The following is a 24439-nucleotide window of genomic DNA, read 5'->3' as shown; positions in this document are numbered from 1 at the left end:
ATATATTAAAGTTCTCATGGCCCAGATTTACTCCACATGCCATTCAAGGACTAAAACAGTATGTCCTCTCATTCCGGCTAAATTCCAATAATGCAGCATGTTAAAATTAGTAACTCATTATCAAGTCATACTAAACACTGCAATCAAACTACACTAACGTGACTTATAGAAGGATTCTGGCATTGAGCCGTTGCGGCACACGTATCCCAAATTCATCCATTTTAGGAACATTTTGTGTCTGCCTGCCATGCCTTCATAAGCATATAACGCTAAATAGTTTTTTAAAACAGTGCACTTCAAATTTGATCATACAACAAAAATGTTGAATTTTACAACAAAAATGCAAAATAAAAAACATTTGAGAGAAACAAATTTACAATTCAATAAATTAGCGTATGTTGTGGATAGTCACCCTAAGAAACACTCTTCTTCCACACTGCCCCCTGCAGCACCCAGACCCTATTCCCAGAAATAAAATACCGAAATATTTTTAATTACCCCTTTTTAGACACAAGCATTTAATAATATTATTAATCTAAATATTAAGAAAAGTTGTAGCTGCCAAAAAAATCAAAAGATAAAACTGTAATATTCTAAACAATTTTAAAAGGCCTGTATTTACATATGCTTTTCATGCAGTCAAGATTTACAATACAATACAAATTCAGAGAATGAATAATGCTTAGGTTACGTAAAAATAACAGTGATAATAAAACAATAAAAATACAGCAGAGAGACCATTTACATGACATATATATATATTTATATATATATAAAAATAACCTATACAAGATGTTTTTCATTTCAAAAAAAAAAAAAAAAAAAAAAAAAAAAAAAGGAAAAAATTACCTCAAGCATTTAGGAGTAAAATCATTAAGTTGTACGGTCAATATTTAATATAAGAGACAGTACAATTAGACTTAGAAGTGTGGCTTATTTTGATAAGAGATAGTGATATAAAGCCTGATTTATTACTTAAGGCATTGCCGTAAACATATTACTTTTTTGTTTGCTTACTTCCTTGTTCTTTAAAACTAAAAAGTGACTTGAACTGTGAAGGTCAGCACTGGTGGGTTGTCATGGTGTGATATATACACACAATCAAATGTTCAATTAAATGGGTTCAACATAGTACGTGTATACAAATTAAATATATACATTTCAGAATAAATAAAAATCTGAATAATAAAAGAGGAACTTGGCAAAGTGGCACCATGCTTTTGTATATAAACCACCATGGATGGCAGTCTGAGATGGATTCCAATAGCTTCTTTAAAAGGTTGCATGTTAATAAGGATCAATAGTCTGCAATTGGCGCTAGTTCTGGAGTGAGGTTCACAGTAATATTTTTATATAAACTATGTATTCTTATTTCAGGTATGTAGTTCAGGTTGTTCAAACCATCAAGGTGCTGCCGCTCTTTTGAGTACCTTAATAATTTGTACCTGCACAGAAAACAAAAATATTTTAGGCTTTTGCAATTGATATTAAACATTAATTCTACTTCAAACTTTTTAGATTTAAACAAAAGAAAAAAAATCAAAGGCATGGATTAAACTGGCTTTGCAATTGGTAGTCTAATAGTCTAGTATAAAATGTTTACATCAATAACCTGCTTAGGAACAAGCACACATATTTAGCAAAGGACTAGACTATTTATGCATATTAATAACACACTTCCTTATTTTACAGCTGCAATGCTTATAGTGCAAGGTAGGCTTCAAAGAATATATAATGTCATAATAAAAGTAATAAGTATTTCATATATCTCACTGTCAAACTGTGAGTAAGAATAAAACAAAAGATATTTTATGCTTTTAGGGGATGTACAGAGTGTAGCACCAGTGTGTATCTTTAAATATTAAGTGATTAACTTTTTCAGGGAGGATATCTACTTGTCGAAATTCAGAGGTAGAGACGGTAATCATCTGTAAACTAGGACAAAACTCACAATTACGCTTTAATTCACCTCTCTTTGCTAGAGGGAAAGTTAGCACCTCGAATTCCCTGTATGTGCATGAGTAGCAAAGAGCGAAGAATCTACAGTGGGTACGGAAAGTATTCAGACCCCCTTCAGTTTTTTCACTCTTTGTTATATTGCTTTCATTTGCTAAAATCATTTAAATTAATTTTTTTCCTCATTAATGTACACACAGCACCCCATATTGACAGACAAAATAAAAGAATTTTTGAAATTGTTGCAGATTTATTAAAAAAGAAAAACTGAAATATCACATGGTCCTAAGTATTCAGACCCTTTGCTCAGTATTTAGTAGAAGCACCCTTTTGAGCTAATACAGCCATGAGTCTTCTTGGGAAAGATGCAACACGTTTTTCACAACGAGATTTGGGGATCCTCTGCCATTCCTCCTTGCAGATCCTCTCCAGTTCTGTCAGGTTGGATGGTAAACGTTGGTGGACAGCCATTTTTAAGTTTCTCCAGAGATGCTCAATTGGCTCAAACAGAGTTGTTGTGAAGCCACTCCATTATTTTAGCTGTGTGCTTAGGGTCATTGTCATGTTGGAAGGTAAACCTTCGGCCCAGTCTGAGGTCCTTAGCACTCTGGAGAAGGTTTTTGTCCAGGATATTCCTGTACTTGGCCGCATTCATCTTTCCCTCGATTGCAACCAGTCGTCCTGTCCCTGCAGCTGAAAAACACCCCCCTGCATGATGCTGCCACCACCATGCTTCACTGTGGGGACTGTATTGGACAAGTGATGAGCAGTGCCTAGTTGTCTCTCCTCACATACCGCTTAGAATTAAGGCCAAAAAGTTCTCTCTTGGTCTCATCAGACCAGAGAATCCTATTTCTCACCATCTCAGAGTCCTTCAGGTGTCTTTTAGCAAACTCCATGCGGGCTGTCATGTGTCTTGCACTGAGGAGAGGCTTCCGACAGGCCACTTTGCCATAAAGCCCTGACTGGTGGAGGGCTGCAGTGATGGTTGACTTTCTACAACTTTCTCCCATCTCCTGACTGCATCTCTGGAGCTTAGCCAAAGTGATCTTTGGGTTCTTCTTTACCTCTCTCACCAGGGCTCTTCTCCCCCAGGTAGCTCAGCTTGGCCAGATGGCCAGCTCTAGGAAGGGTTCTGGTCATCCCAAACGTCTTCCATTTAAGGATTATGGAGGCCACTGTGCTCTTGGGAACCTTAAGTGCAGCAGAAATTTTTTTGTAACCTTGGCCAGATCTATGCCTTGCCACAATTCTGTCTCTGAGCTCTTCAGGCAGTTCCTTTGTCCTCATGATTCTCATTTGCTCTGACATGCATTGTGAGCCGTAAGGTCTTATATAGACAGGTGTGTGGCTTTCCTAATCAAGTCCAATCAGTATAATCAAACACAGCTGGACTCAAATGAAGGTGATCTCAAGGATGATCAGAAGAAATGTAAAGCACCTGAGTTAAATATATGAGTGTCACAGCAAAGGGTCTGAATACTTAGGACCATGTGATATTTCAGTTTTTTCTTTTTTAATAAAATCTGCAACAATTTCAAAAATTCTTTTTTTTTGTCTGTCAATATGGAATGCTGTGTGTACATTAATGAGGAAAAAAATTAATTTAAATGATTTGAGCAAATGGCTGCAATATAACAGAGTGAAAAATTGAAGGGGGTCTGAATACTTTCCATACCCACTGTATATGGCATTGACATCTAGCGGGAAACCAAAGCGAATATGCAAAGCAAAATGCTCTGTGGGCAACGTTTTGCATATTTTATCGCTGAATTGGACTCTTGGGACTCCAATTTTGATGCAAGTGACCTGGAGATGGAGATCAAAAACGAAAGTGAGGTACCAGCATCAGCTGATCGGTCCCTAGCTGATCATGATGCACCAAATCAGATTGCATCGCACTGTGACTGCCATGTGGCACAAAAACAGCCAGCCCGCTGCACATTCCTGCTGGGCATCAAGCTGCCACCGCACAGCCAATGCTGCCAGAGTTGCTAAACAGGTGTCAACAACAGCCACAGCATGCAGCAACAGATGTGTGTGCTTTTCGAAAAACAGTTCTTTTGGAAAAGATATTCAGCCCTCAGAATTAAGTAGCATGTATCAAATAGGGGTTTCAACATATGCCTTTTGAACACAGCAGACTGAAGGAGGGAACTAAATACATACATTAAATTGTTATCTATTTCAGCTTCTGTCATTAACCCCAAGTGTGACTCACATTTGGAATTCTACACAATTACAGTTAACCACAAGTTAGATTTGGGATGATGTATGATGATCCACTTTACATTTTTAAGCCTGGATAAAGCTCAGGACAGAAGACAGCTGCCATCTACTTGACAAAACAACATTATGCTGCAAAAAAATCATAAAATTCTTTTTGTTTTAATACTCTACCGTAACTCATTAATATTCATGAGTGGGTCGGGGCCTCTAACTAAAAACACAATGGCAAACAAAAACCCGTAAAGATAATTTTAAAATGAACTGAACTATATCTTGAATAAAGCAATAGTAATGGCAATGTGAATTAGTCATCAGACATTGACACGGAAAAGAGAAAGTGAGGCCTAATATGGCACTATACGACCAAACCACTGTGATAACCTGATGAATTAGGTCATGTGAAGCTTTACCGTTGAGCGAATTAGTATGTGACAAAAAGAAAAATGACTGCAATCAAGTAGAAAGACAAGAAAGACATTAGCCCCCTAAGAACTGTTCATAAGGTAGCAACTATGAAGCTTTGTGTCAGGGGAAATGTAGATGTCAGAAAGACTTGCGCTGTGGTAGCCTGCAACAATACAAAGGGTGTGATGATTGTTCTATTCAGGCACTGACATTCTACCCTCTCATGGGCAAGCTACATATATATATATATAAAAAAAAAAAAAGTGCCCAAAGAAATACCGTTCTACAATCCCAGTTGCAACATTTGGTGGCGTTTTGGTGGTCTCAAAATAGATCCTACAAAGACCATGCAGCAGTGGACACTAGGCATATGTTTTCTACTGTATTTATGTTGACATTTTGGTAATTCATCCGGGGTCGGGGGGGACAACAGATATAAAGGCAGACCAATTTCATTAAACAAGTTATGTATTTTTTATTCTATTAACTATTAAACTTGTCGATGATGTTTTTTCTGATGTTTAAACGGGTTTTTAAAAGCTATAACAACAACTAAAAAAGACAATAATGTATTACATTTTAACTTTTGTTTTTAGACCATGACTTTGGTTTAAACATGCTGCTGCTCACCCTCATTATCTCAATTTAGCTGAAAATGCATACCTAAATTTCTATCTAGCTACTTCCATTGCACTACAACAAAATCAATAATAATAATAATAAAAAAAATCAAAACAGTGAATGTCTGTAAGACAACTGCAGTTTTACTGTGAATAACATCCAACATTTTTATATTTCTGAAACATATCATCAAGATTTTCATGTATTTCTATTAATTATACAATTAAAACACCAACCTGCCCAAAAACTGAACTTCTCCTCTGTGGTGATGAGGAATTGATTTGTATTTTCCCAGGTCCCCATCAGGCCTCGTCACATTGAATCCTGCAAACTTGACTCTAAAATATATAGAGAATGAAAAAGTAAAAATTGAAATGCTTTGTCAATCTTTGTCACTAATTGCACTTTTTTACATATTGTAAGGCAATCAATAATAATAATATTATACTTGAGAACAGCATTACAATGGATGTCTGAGAAGATGCTGATAATAGCTAGCATTGTGTACAAACCAACAAAGAGAAACTGCCTTATCGGGGGCACCAGAATATTTAATTCAAAGCTGGGATCTACATCATGTGTGATATTAATGCAAAGACAATGGAATTTTTCTTTTTAAAATCAATTTTCCTACTTAAAATGAAATAAGGCAAATATTTTTTCATGCATATTATTTAATAGTTTTCTAAAAAATAAATCTGCTTAACAAGTATCACATTGTTTTTAGTAACTTGTTGAAAACCAATCCAAATGAGTTCACATAAATTAATGCACTAGATTTAAAGCTGCAGATTTCATAAAATGTAGAACAATCCTGGGTCAAAACTTTAATCATAGCTTATAGAAATTACATGTTTTCTACATTGTCCCCTTATTTCTGGGCATCATAATGTTTGGAACAATTGGCATCAAAGGTGTTTGTAATTACTCAGGTGTGTTTCCTTAATTAATTAGTGTAAGCCTAAAATACCTAGGCTTTTGAGGTCTGTAGTTGCCATTGTTCAACATGAGGTCAGAATCTGTGCCAATCAAAGGCAAAGAAACCATTGAGGCTAAAAAAACTGAAAAAAAACCCCATAGTATTACCTAAATCAATGATCTGGATTATCAATAAAGAAGAAATAACAATGTGGTGAGTTCTGAAATCGCAAACAGACTAGTGGGCCAAGGAAGATCCCCACTGCTAATGACGGAAGAATCCTCACTATGGTAAAGAAAAAGCCAAACACCTACCCAACAGATCAGTAGTCTTCAGGAGGCAAATGTGTATGTGTCAGAGATTACTATTCGCAGAAGACTTCATAATCAGAAATACAATACTTTTACTGGCAGCTGGGATGCCCCTGATGCATATGTTCCAGAGGAGCAACCATGGGCAACTCAATACCTCCCTCTGGGACGCTTGGTGGCTGCCTTCCTGGCCTGCGGTGATGCCTCAACCTCCTGCAGGGCTCCATGGGAGATGGAGTCCTCAACAGACCGGTTGGGAGTTGCAGTGGCCACCAGGGGGTGCTCCATGGATTCCACAGCCCAGCTAGACAACTCTACAGCCCCGTCCGCAGGTGCAATCAGAAGCAGGTGATCAAGCACCTGGAGCACTTCCAGGTGGGCAATAAAAAGGGCCAGCAACCACCACTCAGGGACAGAATCAGGAGGAAGAAGACAAGGTTACCTGAGAGGACTGATGGTGCCAGAAGAAGGGAGTGTGTTGTGATTTCAGTGCTTTGGGATTGTGTATTGCTTGTGGGGTTCCACAGGTGAAGAAAAATAAAAGTCTTGTGTGTTTGACACGTGCCTCAGTGTGAAATCTGTGCCGGGTCAGGTGCCTATATAGCGCCTTTTTCACACAAATACAAAGCCACACTGCAAGATTTTAACCACATGTTAGCCACAAAAACATTACGGCCAGATTATAGTTTGCGAAAAAAGTTTAAAAGAGCCTACAGAATAACGGAATATGACTTGTGGTCAGATGGGACAAAGATGAACCTGTATCAGAGTGATGGCAAGAGCAATGTGTGAAGATGAAAAGGAACTGCTCAAGATCCAAACCATACCTCATCTGTTAAACATAGTGGTGGTAGTAGGGCTATGACTGCCACAGGTAGTGGCACACTAATCTTCATTGATTATATAAGTACTGATGGCAGTTGCACAATGACATCTGAGGTATACAGAAACATCTTTTCTTCATCCTACAACAAGATAATAATCCAATCCCTAATATACTGCCAAACCAACACAAGTTTTTCAAGTAAAAGAATAAAATAAAAAATAAAAATTCTCGAATGGTTTTAAATCGAGCTTGCCTTCCATATGCTAAAGAGAAAAGCCTCTGAAACAAGCAAGAGCTCAAGATGGCTGCATAAGAGACTTGGGAGAGAGTCACCTGAGAAGACACTCAGCACCTGGTGATGTCTATGAATCACAGACTTCAAGCAGTCATGACATGCAATGGATATGCAGCAAAGTACTAATTATGACTGACTTTAATATACCTGCTATTGCTATGTCCCAAATAACATGCTGCCCTCATATGGAGGGACCAAAGTGTTGTACTTTCTACATGGTATGACCAAAATGTATGCAAATACCCTTTAAATTAAAAAGTTTGCAATGCGCATTTTAATCATTTAAACTGTGGAGTAGAAGGGTTAAACAAGAGAAAATGTGTCATTGTCCCAAACATTTAGGATGGCACTGTATGTTATTAAAAAATACATTTAATCAAATGTATCTAAATGCATGAGATTTCCATTTTACTTTTCTCCCCAAAAATACCACATAAACTTCTGAATGTCCATTTTAATTTTTTTTTTTACAATAGTCATTACTTACATTTAATTTTCACCTGTACATTTCTTTAACAAATAATCACTAAGTACTACAGCATGCTAGAATCTACACCATTGCAAATACTAATCCTTAATGTGGTGACACTAAGAAAATACATTACATTTAAACTGGAAAATACATTTTTGCTGTTAAGATTTAAAAATAAATAAATAAACGTACACTTTTCAGAAAGCTAATAGTATATCTTCACTGATATACAATAAATAAAGTATATAAACAGTTTACAAATACACCTAGTGGCTACTAACGCTATCCAGAAATAAGAATACAATATGCAATTAACCAGGTATTTAATGAGAAAAAAAAATTTTGTTTTATATGACATCATATTAACTGGTGTAACACATTTTTTAAAATTTCAGGCCTCAACCTGTGTATGAAGGAAAAAAATAAAGTTTCTATTATAGTTTTCCGACGTGTCTGCGATATTCAGCCTTGACCACTCCCCTCCACACTGCTCTCCCAATCATTACCCCTAATACGCACATCCAGTCTCTGTACCACCCCATGATATTCTCAGTGCTAATTCCCCGTTCAGTGCAGTCCGTTATAATGGCAAGGGAAATTGTTTATTCAAGGATGTCTAATTTTAGATTTCGAAGAAAATACATAAAAAAGAGCTGCATATAATAAAAATCAAGAACAAAGAGAATCTTTAAACAAACGAAAAAGAGAAAAATATACCATACAATACGTGAACAGAAATGCAAAAAGGCACGTTTATAGGATGTAAGTCAGAGGATAAAGTAATTCAGAATATTGTTTTTGACAAGGCATTAATGTAATTTTATTTTTTGTTTACTTTTTATTATGTTTATTATATTTTGCTTTTATTTTGTATTACATTTTATTATTTAATGCTATACAAAATAGAAAGTTATAGTGAAATACTCAAGTAAATGATTTCCTATCTATAATGACTAAGCACTAAACCGTCTTCCTCTTGCACCCCACATACTCTTCTATATACCATCTCCTTAAAAACAATCACTTTCTCTAATGGAGCAGTGCCCTGAAACCCTCTAAGCAGCTAAGCCGCGAGATAGCAGGCACCCAGTGTCCACCCCTTGGGGTTGGTGAGCAAAGCGAGCATGGGGCATGCCCCTAGTATGAATAAATAATAAAAGGAGCTCTTTCCACCTCTACAGTGATAATGTCTAATATGAAACTGGACCTTTCACCTTAGCATGTTTCATGATACCTTAATACAAGGCATAGTGTAGATTATTATTTATTGTTTTAAATTTTGTGGAAAAAAACTAGTGCAATTTATATAAATTATAAATACCATTTAATGTTTGACATGGACAAATCACCCAACAATCCAACTTATGCTTTTAAAATGAAAAAAATAAATTTATAAAAAAAATTTGGAGTCGAGACGTGATCATCTCATGGAGACACTTAGAAGTCCTGCAAGAAAACTTACACGTCACGTCCTACTTACAAACAATTTCTCAGAGACACTAACATCCCACAAGACAAAGAAGTGACACAAAAGGACAGCTGCTGTATAGGCTTTTAAATGATTGTTGCGCAGTGCAACATGCAGATCACACAGCTCGGTAGCAGCAGCTGCTGTATAGGCTTTTACATGATCGTCACGCAGCATGAGCTTCTGTATAGGCTTTTAAGTGACCAACGCGCAGTGCGACATGCAGAACATGCAGCTTGGTAGCAGCAGCTGATCCTTCCGCATCTCCTTAGCGTGCATTCAGCAGCCAAACCCCCTTCACAACACGGAGATGTGAAGTGGCTAGCGTGAAGTGCCCCCCCATATATAATTCTGAATCAGTTAAAAAATATCAAAATTAACATAACAGATTTGTTGCCCTAATATTAGATGCAGAGAATAAAGAGTAATGTCACATATACCTCAAGTCTAGTAAGGGTGGGGGTGGTGTCCTTTGCATCTACGTACATAATGACTGGTCAAAAAACAGTATAATCATAGACAGCCACTGTTCCAGTTAAATGCCGATCATTCTTTTATCTGAGAGGGCTAGCAGTAGTGATTAACACTGCTGTCTAAATACCACCTGATACTAAAGTTAGTATAGCTCTCGATCTCCTGCTAAATGCCATAAACAAACACCAGCAGGCTTACCCTGATAATTTTCACATCACAGCGAGAGATTTATTTATTTATTTTAAATCAGGCCAACCTGAAGTCAATACTTCCTAAATATTTTCAACATGTGAATGGTCCGACAAGGGGTGAAAATACACTTGATTATATTTATTCCAAAATTAAACATGCATATAGAACCACACCCCTCCCCCACTTAGGACAGTCAGACCACATCTCTACTCGCTACTCATTTCTGCTAACAGCCCTCTTTAGGAAAAAATAAAGCCATACATAAATTCTGTTAAAACATGGCCTGAGGATGCACACCCTCAACTACAGGACAGCTTCGCACACACTGCTTGGGACATATTTGAACATCAGAGGCGGTTCTTTCCTATATCAAATACTGTGCCGACAATATCTCTGTAGAGAAATGTATCCGGGTCTTCCCCAACCAGAAACCCTAGATGACCAGAAAGGTCACAGTCAAGGGACTGTGACTCAACCTTCAGATCAGGTGACAGTGCTCTATACAGTGCCACTACAGCCAAGCTGAAAAGAGGAATAAAAGAAGCTAATGTGATCTGTGAGAGAAGAAATCCACTTTGCAGAAAAAGACCTTCACTATGTGAGGCAGGGAATACAGGTCATCAACTACAGGGGCTACAACACAACATCTGTGGACTTGGGGGCCTCACTGTCAGAGGAGCTGAACTACTTCTTTCAACCAATCTCATTATTTCTGTCCCATCCTTGGGCTATAGCGCTCAGACATTTACTTTACATGAGCATCAAGTAAGGGGGGTGCTGAACCTGAAGAAGGCTGCTGGTCCCAACGAGGTACCTGGAAAGGTGCTAAAAGCATGTGCTGACCAGTTCTCACACGTTTTAACCAGCATCTTCAATAACTTCCGGAGACAAGCATTCATTCCACCCTGTCTGAAGTTAGCGACCATAATTCCTGTACCCGAAAAATCAGCCACTGACACTCTAAATGACTATTACCCAAAAGCACTTGCATCTCATGTCATTAAGTGCTTTGATAGGTTGATTTCACAATATATCAAGCCTGTCTCCCTCCCACTTTTGATACATACCAATTTGCCTTCAGAGGAAACCGGTCCACTGAGGATGCTCTCAACACTGCACTGTGTTATTTGAAACACTTGGAAAGTGATGTGAGGCTGCTTTTTATTGACTATACACTCACCTAAAGGATTATTAGGAACACCATACTAATACGGTGTTTGACCCCCTTTTGCCTTCAGAACTGCCTTAATTCTACGTGGCATTGATTCAACAAGGTGCTGAAAGCATTCTTTAGAAATGTTGGCCCATATTGATAGGATAGCATCTTGCAGTTGATGGAGATTTGTGGGATGCACATCCAGGGCACAAAGCTCCCGTTCCACCACATCCCAAACATGCTCTATTGGGTTGAGATCTGGTGACTGTGGGGGACATTTTAGTACAGTGAACTCATTGTCATGTTCAAGAAACCAATTTGAAATGATTCGAGCTTTGTGACATGGTGCATTATCCTGATGGAAGTAGCCATCAGAGGATGGGTACATGGTGGTCATGAAGGGATGGACATGGTCAGAAACAATGCTCAGGTAGCCCGTGGCATTTAAACGATGCCCAATTGGCACTAAGGGGCCTAAAGTGTGCCAAGAAAACATCCCAGACACCATTACACCACCAGCCTGCACAGTGGTAACAAGGCATGATGGATCCATGTTCTCATTCTGTTTACGCCAAATTCTGACTCTACCATTTGAATGTCTCAACAGAAATCGAGACTCATCAGACCAGGCAACATTTTTCCAGTCTTCAACTGTCCAATTTTGGTGAGCTTGTGCAAATTGTAGCCTCTTTTTCCTATTTGTAGTGGAGATGAGTGGTACCCGGTGGGGTCTTCTGCTGTTGTAGTTTATCCGCCTCAAGGTTGTGCATGTTGTGGCTTCACAAATGCTTTGTTGCATACCTCGGTTGTAACGAGTGGTTATTTCAGTCAAAGTTGCTCTTCTATCAGCTTGAATCAGTCGGCCCATTCTTCTCTGACCTCTAGCATCAACAAGGCATTTTCGCCCACAGGACTGCCACATACTGGATGTTTTTCCCTTTTCACATCATTCTTTGTAAACCCTAGAAATGATTGTGCGTGAAAATCCCAGTAACTGAGCAGATTGTGAAATACTCAGACCGGCCCGTCTGGCACCAACAACCATGCCACGCTCAAAATTGCTTAAATCACCTTTCTTTCCCATTCTGACATTCAGTTTGGAGTTCAGGAGATTGTCTTGACACGGACCACACCCCTAAATGCATTGAAGCAACTGCCATGTGATTGGTCGATGTAGATAATTGCATTAATGAGAAATTGAACAGGTGTTCCTAATAATCCTTTAGGTGAGTGTAGCTCAGCTTTTAACACCATTATTCTTGATAATGTAGTCAGTCAGGAAACTGTCTATCCAGGTGCAGAAAAAGGGAGGGGGGCGGGATGAGACAAAGGTTAAAGGAATTTCTTATCTATCACCCCAGAGAATAAGACTCGGCCCTCACTTTTCCTCAACTCCCTCACTGCACTTGTCCTCCACAAGGCTGTGTGCTAAGTCCATTGCTGTTTGCCCACTACACTCATGACGGCAGTACACCCCAGGCTAATAACACCATTGTCAAATTTGCCACGGACACTACAGTGGTTAGACTCATCACAGAGAGGAGATCTTGAAATTGAGAGCTTGGAGGTCAGCAAATAACCTGACACTAAACACCATGAAAAAAAAAAAAGAAATCATCTTTGACTTCAGGAAAAGCAGTGTAGATCTGGCCCCCATCAATGTCAACGGGGGCTGTGTGGAGAGGGTCCCAACCCTTCAAATTCTTAGATACCTTAAACTCTGATGACCTTTCTTACATATAGAATCATAAACACCACAAGCGGTCATTAAAAAGGCACAGCAGCAACTTCATTTCCCAAGACTTATGAAGAATAATCTGGATCAAAAGCTGCTGGTGAACTTTTACCACTCTGCCACAGAGAGCATAGTGACACACTGTAGCACAGTGCGGTAGAGAAACTACACTGCAGCAGACAAGTGGGGACCTCAGCGTGTCATCAATACAGCTCAGAAGATTGTTGGCTGCTATCTGCACTCCCTAAATTAGTTGAATACTTCTCGCTGCCTTGGCAGGGCAAAAAAAAAATATCTTGAACGGCCACCTGACACCTAGGCTTTCACCTGTTTGACCACCTATTGACCTCTGGTAGGCACTACTGGTCCATCAAATCAAGGACAAACAGACTCAGGGACAGTTTCTTTCCTGGAGTTATAACTACATTGAATCTCAACATGCACTGAGCATCCTTCTCTCTGCCTCTGTATTTTCTCTCTCTTTCTCACTCTTTCCCCTCCACCGCTCACCTTTTATTTGTATGTGCAATACTCCTCTGTGTAATAATCACAGTCTAGTGCAATATTATAATATCATTGGTAATTCATTGTGCAATACCCACATGATCAGTTAATAGAATGTTTACTAACCACATTTGTTGCTTAGCAATACCGCATTATAACTTTTGGCCTTTTTTTTTATATATTCTTTTATTTGGCAGATTTATATGTAGTACTTTACAGTTACTGTAAAAAAACTTTTTTTTTCATTGCATCTGCTGCTCATTAATTTCATTACACATGGTATTATGACAAAAGCTTCAATATCTGGGATCTCACTCCTGTTCTCTGGCCTCTACACGGCACAGGGAAGAGTAACAAGTTTGCAGGGATAAAAAAATAAAATTAGTAAACCAGTAGCAAAGCCAGACAATGTTTGACCCTGGTTATTTCGATCAATTAATTATTCTGTCATTAAGAGCCATGTGACACAACTAGCCAAGACTAAACTGACAGAGTTTAGGAACGTCAGCAAAAGTGATGGCCACCGAGACTCTACAAACATTGCACTTTCAAACTAGCAAGTGAAACAGATCATTATTTACAAATGAATAATACATGACTTGTAAATGCAAACCTTACTTGGGGAAACACTAGCAAAATGTCAAGAAATAGAGGAGGTTTAAAAACAAAAAGGATAACTTAAAAAACATTAGACATCAAAATGTTTTATTTGAGTTACAAGCTGACAGGTGCCACAATAGTCTTGGGCATCTACAACTATCTATTTACCAGACTAGACCACTTCTGCTAACAATGTTTTACGGATGATGATATTAAAATATTATATTAAAATATTCTTTATTTGTGAACACTGCTTCAAATCATAGTGTTTATAATGAAACTTTCTTCAATTTTAGATGTAAATTATATTTTAAATGAAGACATGCACAAGCAGGATCAGTTGTTCATGATAACATGGGCAGCATTCAGTTTTGCATTTTTTAGAAAGGTATGGGACTTAAACTTGCTTGGGTCAAGTAAACAGTTCTGGAATACTTACGAAGAGCCCCTGTTTATTATAAAAAAATCATTGGCTCATTACGACTTTGTAGCTCACTGTTATAAATTAAAACAGCATAACTAATAGGTCTAAGAAATTTAGAAAGCATCAGTCAAATTAAAATTGTGATTTGAGGTGATCTTAGCAATTAGCAATGAACAAATCAGGCTTTTAAAGTCACAGTGTAGAACAAGTCCATTACCAAAATCTTTTACATTTCAGTAAATCCAGCTACATTTGGATATGCCACGATCTAACAAGCCCAAGGTTTATTACAGGACTGTATATAAAATGATGTTACAAGCAAGCTAACGATATATCCTAATGAGTTCTTGTACCTAAAATAAAACTTATAAAGGAGGCTTGTTACTATTTCACATGTCAAATCTAGTTTTAAAAAAAAAAAAAAAAAAAAGAGTGTGGGAACTATTACTAAAGCTCATAATCCACTGGCCTCCAAGAGTGTGTCCATTAAAGAAAGCACATAATTGGTTATAAAATTAAATACGCTTACCACTTTAACATGACTGAATTACTGGAATCATGAGCCAGTTATTTGACAATAAAATGTGCTTAATAAGCAAGCAGTCTTAGTTGTCTTCAGCATTTTGTGGTGCTGCAACAAATACATGTATGTAATAAAGTAAATAAGTGCTTAATTTCTAAACTGCAACAGAAAATATTAGGAAGCCTTATTGCTGCTGCAATTTTTATATATAAACAATGCTTTTATACTGTCAAAAAGTACTCATCCATTCACATAACATGTTTACTCTGATAAAACCAATTGCCTGACACATTGCACATACAGTCACTAAGTGAGACTGGATTCGATCTCCATTATACCTCCATTAACTCTTTCCTCTTGCCTAGATGAGATTAAGGCTTAGATGTCCAAGAGCTTCCTCAAACTGAACAGCACCAAAACTGTGGCTCTTTTAATTGGTACCCCCATCAACTTTGTTCCTCCGTAAATTGTATTTCCTTTTCTGACCGTACCATTGCCCTCTCCCCTTCAGTTACAAATTTGGGTGTCAAGTTAGACTCCCATCTGTCATTTGATACACATGTCCATCACCTTTGTAAAATTGCATTCCTTCATCTCCAAAATATAGCCAAACTCCGTTCCTGCCTCTCCCTCTGTGATGCTGAAAAGCTGGTTCATGCATTCCTTATCGGGATACCCAACAAGAGCCTTCAAAAGCTACAACAAATTCAAAATAGTGCTGCAAGGATCCTGATGTGGTCATATTTCCGCACCCTCATTTCACCAATCCTTCGGTCACTTGATTGGCTCCCTATTCACCTCTGTATTGAATACAAACTTTGTCTGCTTACTCACCAGTGTATCCATGGAAATACTCCACAATATCTTAAGGAACTCCTTATAGTACAATCCACTAAAAGAAACCTCCGTTTTGCAAATACCTACCTTTGCCCCCCTGTGACCAAACTTCGTACAATGGGTGACCGAGCCTTTGCAGTGGCTGCTCCACGGCTCTGGAATGCCCTACCAGAGAGCCTGAGAACACAGCATATTGTCGGATGTTTTAAAAAACAGCTAAAGAATTTTCTGTTTAGAAAAGCATATTAACAAGGATGCTACTAATTATTGTTGTTTTATCTCTGTTTTTAACTTGTTTTGTCTTTGTTTAAACTTTTTAGATTTACTATAAATGTAAAGTGCCTTATAAATAAATGCATTATTATTATTATTAATAAATGAGCAAGTAGAGTAATTCAGCAAAAATACCAAGTCCTTGTGTGCACTTTGCCTTTTCTAGACAGAAAGCTGAAACCATAATTAGCAATGCAGCCTCATGGATCCATCATCCTGGGTTTGAATCTCACACAAGGGCGACGTCTGGGTGAAGTCTATCATTTCTTTTCAGCTATTTGTCTTAGATTTTTTTTTTCAGGCACCCCAATATTACTATCCCCACCCCCCAAAAAACAAGCTTTATATTAAACACCAATTCTAAATTTTTATGGAAATTGGCTTGGTGACAAGTTAGCTTCTGCCAAGAACTTGATGCTACCAAGGTTCTTGATCATTCCATGACTTTAAATTAGAATTACAATTTCTGCCCAAAAATTTCGTGGTCAACTACAGAGTTTGCAGTCCTAAACCTTAATTGTTTGTGTTTCTGCAGAAGCGCTTGAAACACATCTGGATATACTAGTCTGATAAAAAAATGTTTTCTCAAGAGAAAAAACTTAATGCTATAGGTTGACCATCTTGGTTCTTGTTGATAATGCTCATTTTTGCCATGGTGTGCAAGACATGCAGGTTAACCTCACACACCGATCGCATACTCACTTCTTTAGTATGTTTGTCCTTTGGCAGGTTTTTATTCTTTGTACATAGCTACTTCAGTTTCAGTTAATCCCTTTGATTCAACCTATACATTACTGTAGTTGATCACTACCATCAATTTGTTTTATTTCCTTAATCAAGCACTAGGCTATATGCCTGAAATGATCATGATTTTAAATAGAATGTGCTCAATTAATATATTAGTTTCTTTTTTTAAGGACTTTCAAATATCCTGAAAGGAATCTTTGGCACACTAAAATGCACTAATTTTTATTGACACACTAATCCTGAACACATAAAATAACTGTCTAAGACAAATTCTCTGTGATCTATTTAATGTGCCTCAGTCTTTTGCACAGTGTTGTACATACATATATAGTATATACTAGGGTTATCATGACACTAGAACATCAAACTTCAATATGATACTAAGAAAAGTACTGCAATTCAATACCATTTTCAATTCCTAATACAATATATAGTGTAACTCAAGAAAACATTTAAATAAACTGCAATTCTGTATGCATTTACATTGATGAAAATAAATAAAAATTTCAGTCATTGAAGAATAAGAATAATTAACTGCAGTAGTAGTTAATAGCCTTGCCATTAACTTTAATGCACATTACGATCCATCCCAAAAACTATAGTTCCTGTTCACCCACAGTCAATCTTATATAGGCAAATTTGAATGCTGAGCTGGTTTCTCCAAAAGTACGAAGAAACTACAAATAGAAACACCAGACAAAAACACTGCTGTGCTGAGCTGCGCTCTTAATGATACATTTTAAAGAAAATGGACTATGTTGCTACAGTCACACAGTTGCCATTAGTGAAGCAGCTGCCACAACCAGCCAAATCCAATCAAATTTCACTTTAGTCACCAATCCCGCAATTCAACTTCTACTATAATGCACAGAGTATATGAGCAAATGAAAAACTATATTAAAAAAAAAAAAAAACTATAGCTCCTTACATTATATAATAAATGTGATAAAACACCATTTTAAAATTTTACATTAAAAAATATATATATTGTGTTATAGCAGCATATTAGGTGAAGAGGGTTCAAGAATTGAAGGAGTCATAGTGCTCAAGAGTGTTTAACCTGAATGAACAGCGCAGAATAAAACTGGCCCGCAGGAAAAAAAATATAGCCCCAATTCCAAAAATGCTGGGATGCTATGTAAAATGTAAATAAAAACAATGTGAATATTTACTAATCTCAAAGCCATATTTTATTCACAACAGAACACAGAAAATACATCAAATATTTAAAGTTAGACATTTTACTATTTCATGGAAAATATTAGCTCATTTTGAATTTGATGACAGCAAAATGTCTCGAAAAAGATGGAAGAGGGGTAACAAAAGGCTGAAAAAACAAGTGGTACTAAAAAGAAACAGTAGAAGGACCATTTGCATTTAATTAGTTTAATCGACAACAGGTCAGTATCATGATTGGGTATAAAAAGAGCATCTTGGAGAGCCAAAGTTTCTCAGAAGATGAGCAGATGTTCACCAATTTGCAAAAAACGATGTCTACAAATTATGGAACCATTTTAGAGTAACGTTTGTGGAAGATGCCTGGGGCGACGACCCAGCCGGGACGCCTTGGAGGACCAGAAAAGGGCGTAAGCCCACCTCAGACCACGTTGGGCCAGCCACCCTGGTTGCTATGGGGACCATGGGTACAGAGCTTTGAAGCTCAACCCTTTAGGGGCCCGTGGTCACCGCCAGGGGGTGCCCCAGTTCCTTGGAGACCCTGGACCTCAGCACTCCGCCACACCCAGAAGTGCTGGGGAAGAAGAGAGGGACACCCGGAGTGCTTCCGGGGATGCACCTGGCACTTCCGCCATACTGGGGCGTGTCGGTGGAAGATTGCCAGGAAACACCTGGAGCACATCCGGGTGATTATAAAAGGGGCCGCCTTCCCTTCACTCAGGGCTGGAGTCGGGTGAGGAGAGGACGAAGCAAGAGAAGAGACAGTAGAGGCAGCCTGAAGAGAAAGGCAAAGTGTGTGAGAGACCTGGAGTTTGGGGAAGTCTAGGGGTTGTGTGGTACTATTTGACATTGTAAATATTGTAAATAAACACGTGGTGGTGATTTACAACATGTCTGCCTGTCTGTGTCCGGGGCTTGTTCCACACGTTCCTTAATGAAGAATTACAAAGACTTTGAATATCTCATTATCTACAGTACATAGTATCATCAAAAGATTCAGAGAATCTGGAGAAATCTCAGTGTAACAGACAAGGCCAACAATCAATATTGTATACCTGTGATCTTCAGGCCCTCAGGCGGCATTGCATTAAAAATAAACATGATTCTGTTATGGAAATCACTGCATGGGTTCAGGAACACTTCTAGAAATCATTGTCTATGAACATGGTTTGCTGTGTCATTCACAAATGCAGGTTAAAGCTCTATCATGCAAAGAACAGGCCATATGCGAACATGATCAAGAAATGCTGCTATCTTCTCTGGGTCAAAGCTCACTTAAAATGGACTGAGGCAAAGTGGAAAACTGTTCTGTGGCCAGACAAATTGAAATATGAGATTGTTTTTGGAAAACATTGACACAGTGTCTTCCACACTAAAGAGGAGAGGGACCATCTGGCTAGTTATCAGCACTCAGTTCAAAAGCCTGCATCTCTGATGGTATGGGGGTGCATTAGTGCCTATGGAATTGGCATCTTGAACATCTGGAAAGGAACAACCAATGCTGAAAGGCATATGCAGGTTTTGGAGCAACATATGCTCCCATCCAAACAGTGTCTTTTTCAAGGAAAGACTTGCATATTTCAGCAAGACAATGATAAACAATATGCTGCATCTATTACAACAGCATGGCTTCGTAGTAGAGGAGTCCAGGTGCTGAAGTGGCCTGCCTCCAGTCCAGACCATTCACCAACTGAAAACATATGGCACAACATGAATCAAAAAATAGGACAAAGATGACTCAGGACTGTTGAGCAGCTGGAAGCCTATATCAGACAAGAATGGAACAACATTCTTCTTGCAAAAAAGTTGCAACCTACAGAAAACAAACTTTACACTTCTACTTCAAATACAAAATTTTACAGGCTTATACTGATTAATGTTTCAGCAATTGAAAAATAAGATACTGAAAGAAATGGGGCTGCAATTCTAGTAATTTCCATTGGTATCCAATGAAGCTAATGAGATGTGTTTGTAATGTCGACTGTACTACAGAATCAATACCATGAAAAATGTATTGGAACAAAAAAAAGCTGCAATCGATAATTAGATTATCATGATACTTTTGACCCTAGAATACACACGGTATGAATGAATGCATGCATGCATAAATATACACACACACCGCATATACACACACATGAACACATACATACATAAATAAATAGAAAACACACCTTAGGATAATTTAGAGTAAACACTGAATGGGCCGAGAAAAGATGTTGTCGAAAGATAACTAAGAAATCTTAGAGTCACTTGTGTGACCCTATTAGCCAGAAACCATGTTTCAACAGTTCTTTAATTAGTTAAAAGTTTCTATGTAGCATATGAAATAATTCAAGAATACTTGCATAATTTGTACAATAAGGAAGTTTGCATACATGTTGCACAATTTATTGGTGCATTTTGGAATGACGATTTTAAGACAGAATGTTTAACACTGTGGCATTAATTTTTTTCAATTAAACTACTTGTGGGTAATTCAGTTTATATAAAGTCTTTTTTTAAATATTGCTTTCCTGAAACAAACCCATTTCCATTTTTTCGAAATTAACTCATTTCTAATTGAGACCTAAAGAGCAAAATATGTATTACTATTAAACACATGGCAAACCTGTAATTACTTCATCCTACGTATGACATTAATCTGCATCCAGCCCTGCAAGTAGGTCCTCCAAGTTAAAGGGAAAACTTGGGGATTGTGCCATCCTGACACCGTAAAAAAAAACTCCCACTGTTCCAGTGTGGTGCTGAGATGTCACCTGCTGCAATGGGCCCCAATCAAGGTGGTTCATCATGTGATGGGTGCGGCAACACGCTATCAGTGCATGCTCCCAATCAAAAGACACAGACACAAAGAAACCAAAAACAAACAAAACCCTGCTATCATTAAGGCCTTTCCTTGAAGCTCTGTCTAGGGTGTGGTGTGTCTAACTCATTTTACAATACTTCCTTAACCTCCCATTGTTTTTCTCTCTCTCACTCTGTCTGTCTGCCCTCCTCTCATAAATGTATTCACTCTAACATGGCCTCTCTCCTCATTGGTTAGAAATTTCCCCAGCTCAAACAGCTGCTGGCCTGAAGCTGCTTTAAACTAAGTCATGCAAGTCACATCCTGTGCAACTTGCATCTTTCTACTGATTCAAGGGTAGGTGCTAAAAAAACTAAATCCTCCCTAAATCTTTCAGAGCCCATAAAAGGTCCAGTTTTGACCAGGCCGCAATGTCCTCATGATCTAACTTGCCTGCTGAACTTCTGCTGTTGTCTAGGAACAGTTCACCCATCATTTCATGTCCTCTGCAAAAGTTACAAAATGAGGTACAGCCATCTGTATCAACAGATAGGGACCTTACTCTTGACTTCAGTAGAGGAATCTTTGCAGTCAGTAAGGAAATACATATTGTTATCCCTATCCACTTACCTTTCCCAGTAAAAGAGTACACACAAGTGATGCAACAGTAGCACTATTGCCTAGCAGTAAAGAGATCATGGGTTCGCGTCCAGAGTTCTCCCTGTGTGGTAGCGTTTTGAGTAGTGAGAAAAGTGCTATATGTTTGGGCCTGCAGCAAATTAACATCATTTTGGACCAAACCTTTAAGTGCCTTTCAGACAGCCTTGGTGTCACAATCCCTCCTAACCCATTAACAGCTGTGTTTGGTGTTCTTCCAGATGGGCTTAAAGTGGAGAAGGACAAACAAACTGTTATTGCATTCACTACACTATTGGCACGCAGACGTATTTTGCTAAACTGGAAGAATCCTAACTCTCCTCTTTTAAGTCAGTGGGAAAACTATGTTTTACACTATTTGAAATTGGAAAAAATCAAATTCTCAATTAGAGGATCTGTACAGAATTTTTTTAAAACCTGGCAGGATCTAATCAATAATATTTTACAATAAGCTCTTAAAGCACCGAGGAAGCAATTCTTTCCGCATTTCATTTTCTTCCCCATTCATTTCTATTGCCCTTTTAAACTTATCAATTTAGGTATGTTTACAAGCTTCAAGCTTTAGCCATGCTCTCTTTCTTAGGGGTGGGGGTTAAGTTGTTTTCATTCTATTTTTTTGTAAAAATTGATTTATTTGTATGGAATGATTACAATAAAATTAATAAAATTTTTAAAAAAGCGCTATATAAATGTAATGAATTATTATTACTATTATTACAGTGCCAGATATTACTGTCCCCTGATGCTACCTTTTCCCTCGCACAGCCATTATAATATGAGTCACCTCTGCCAATGTATTTTTCTTTATTTCCCTAATGGACAAGCTTTCCTTGTTCATTTACTAGGAAGACATTTCCTGCCTGCTAGATAAACTCTGAATATGCAAATACCTTGTCACATGTTGTTCCATAAAGACTAGTCTAGGATTTGTAACCAGGTCTACAGAGTTGTATTTTTGTTCATTGTACAATACTTTACAGCATAGAAATTTCTAAGAGAAGCTAATTCAGTTTGATACTTATATTCATCAATTGATGAAATTTATGTTGTTTTCTTTAAGGTGTTCATTGTATAATTATAAATCATTCAGTCAGAATGTCTTTTCCCATAACAGTATATATCAAATTTACTTAACTTATAAAGTGATAACTCACCTGTTCCATAAATCATCATCTTCTCCACCCCAGCCCCAAAAGGCATTAGGAAATCCATTGATCTTCAAAAACTGGTTTACTGTTAGTCCACTGACACCACCAAAAAATTCATTGTACGGAAGGCTAAAATTGAAATAAAAAAAATAATAAAAAAAAAAGCCAATAGTAATTATGTATTTTTATTGTGCACATTTAAAAAACATTAATGATTTCTTATTTTAACAGAGCATAAATTTCAGTAAAAATCTATAAAACTGTAGTAGTATAGAAAATAAAAATAAAAAAAAAAAAAAAAAAAATGTTCTAAAATACTACTATATACTCAACACTATTACACACATACATACATATACAAGCTCACTGGCCACTTCATTAGGTACACTTTGCTAGTACAGTAATCCCTTGCTATACTGCGCGTCGACTTTCGTGCCTTCACTCTATCACGGATTTTATATGTAAGCATATCTAAATAAATATCGTGGATTTTTCGGTTGTTGCTGGATTTCTGCGGACAATGGGTCTTTTTATTTCTGGTACATGCTTCCTCAGTTGGTTTGCCCAGTTGATTTCATACAAGGGACGCTATTGGTGGATGGCTGAGAAGCTACCAAATCTGATTGGCTCAGCGACGGACAGCAGCATTCGATTTCGCTTTACGTTAGCCAGCATTTTATTTTGCTCATTCAGTGAGGTTCATTCAAACACCGCCTACTACGCCTTCAGTGGAAGAAGAATCTCCAGACGACGACAGTGGTGCTACACAGTCGCCTGAAGGGGCTCCTTTAGAAGAGCTGTAATGCTCTCCTTTGTTGTGAAGTACTGTAACATTTATCTCATCGTTATCAGAAAAGTCGTTGTCATTGTTGGTGAGTACCCATAACTAATTTTCTACATACCTAGTATATGTACGTATGTTTAGTGTAACTGTACACACATTTTATACAATTTTTCTTGCATTGTACGTATTTATTACTGGTGGCCTGTTTATCGTAATGGCTGTAACATATGTGATATCAGAGACACTCAATATCTTTAAAATCACATTTAGGTTTTATTTATATTTACATATTGTTGATTTTTCATTTATTTTTAAACTAGCAAAATACCCACGCTTCGCAGCGGCGAAGTACTGCCTTAAAATTTTTATTAAGAAGAAAATTAAACCTTTTTAAACTGAGGGAAAATATACCAATAATTATTTGTTAAGGATCTCTTTGTATACCACATTGTGAGTTTGGCCCTCCGGTTGTAATATGAACAAGCTGTGCGCTGAGCTTACTCTTGAGCATGCAACATACAGTTGGCCATGTGAACAGTAACCGTGTTTCAAATCTCACAGCTTAGATTGCTGCTGTCATAATCAGTTTGAGTTTCATGGTTTGTTTCAATTACGACAGTATTTGTAGGACTTGTGTTGAAGTGACATTCGGCATCTGTCAAGCGTTGTAAGTATACAACCAGTTATACTGATAACTTCACATCCAGCTTTGAGAGTTTAAACATTCATAAACATCAAAGTGTCCACTACTGAAATCGTCACCTGTCAATCTAAGATGTTTAAGAGGCATAGGAGGTTGTCGAAAGGTATAAAATGTTTGGCCATTTCTGTACACTTGAAAGCGACAACCGAACAATTCAGCGGCAGCCATCAACTCGCATGCAGATCCATAGGTGAAGGGCTTAAGTATTTCACTCTT

The 24439-nt window shown here is 37.7% G+C and overlaps 1 protein-coding gene across 1 annotated transcript in view; it reads right to left on the bottom strand.

The window, feature by feature from the left end:
* Positions 1–832: 832 nt before the first annotated feature.
* The window catches only part of b4galt6 (UDP-Gal:betaGlcNAc beta 1,4- galactosyltransferase, polypeptide 6), a 98215-nt gene continuing 74608 nt past the window's right edge, over positions 833–24439 (bottom strand). Inside the window, exons 7-9 of the mRNA XM_039754659.1 lie at positions 22743–22865; positions 5448–5549; positions 833–1445 (exon numbers count right to left, since the gene is read on the bottom strand). Coding sequence (XP_039610593.1) covers positions 1298–1445; positions 5448–5549; positions 22743–22865 — 373 coding nt within the window. The 3' untranslated portion in view covers positions 833–1297. The remainder of the gene's footprint in view (positions 1446–5447; positions 5550–22742; positions 22866–24439) is intronic.

Source organism: Polypterus senegalus, chromosome 5 (assembly GCF_016835505.1).
Source record: "Polypterus senegalus isolate Bchr_013 chromosome 5, ASM1683550v1, whole genome shotgun sequence".
Classification (NCBI taxonomy): domain Eukaryota; kingdom Metazoa; phylum Chordata; class Cladistia; order Polypteriformes; family Polypteridae; genus Polypterus; species Polypterus senegalus.
The sequence above is the reverse complement of the archived record's forward strand: the minus strand, read 5'-3'. Positions and strand labels throughout refer to the sequence as shown.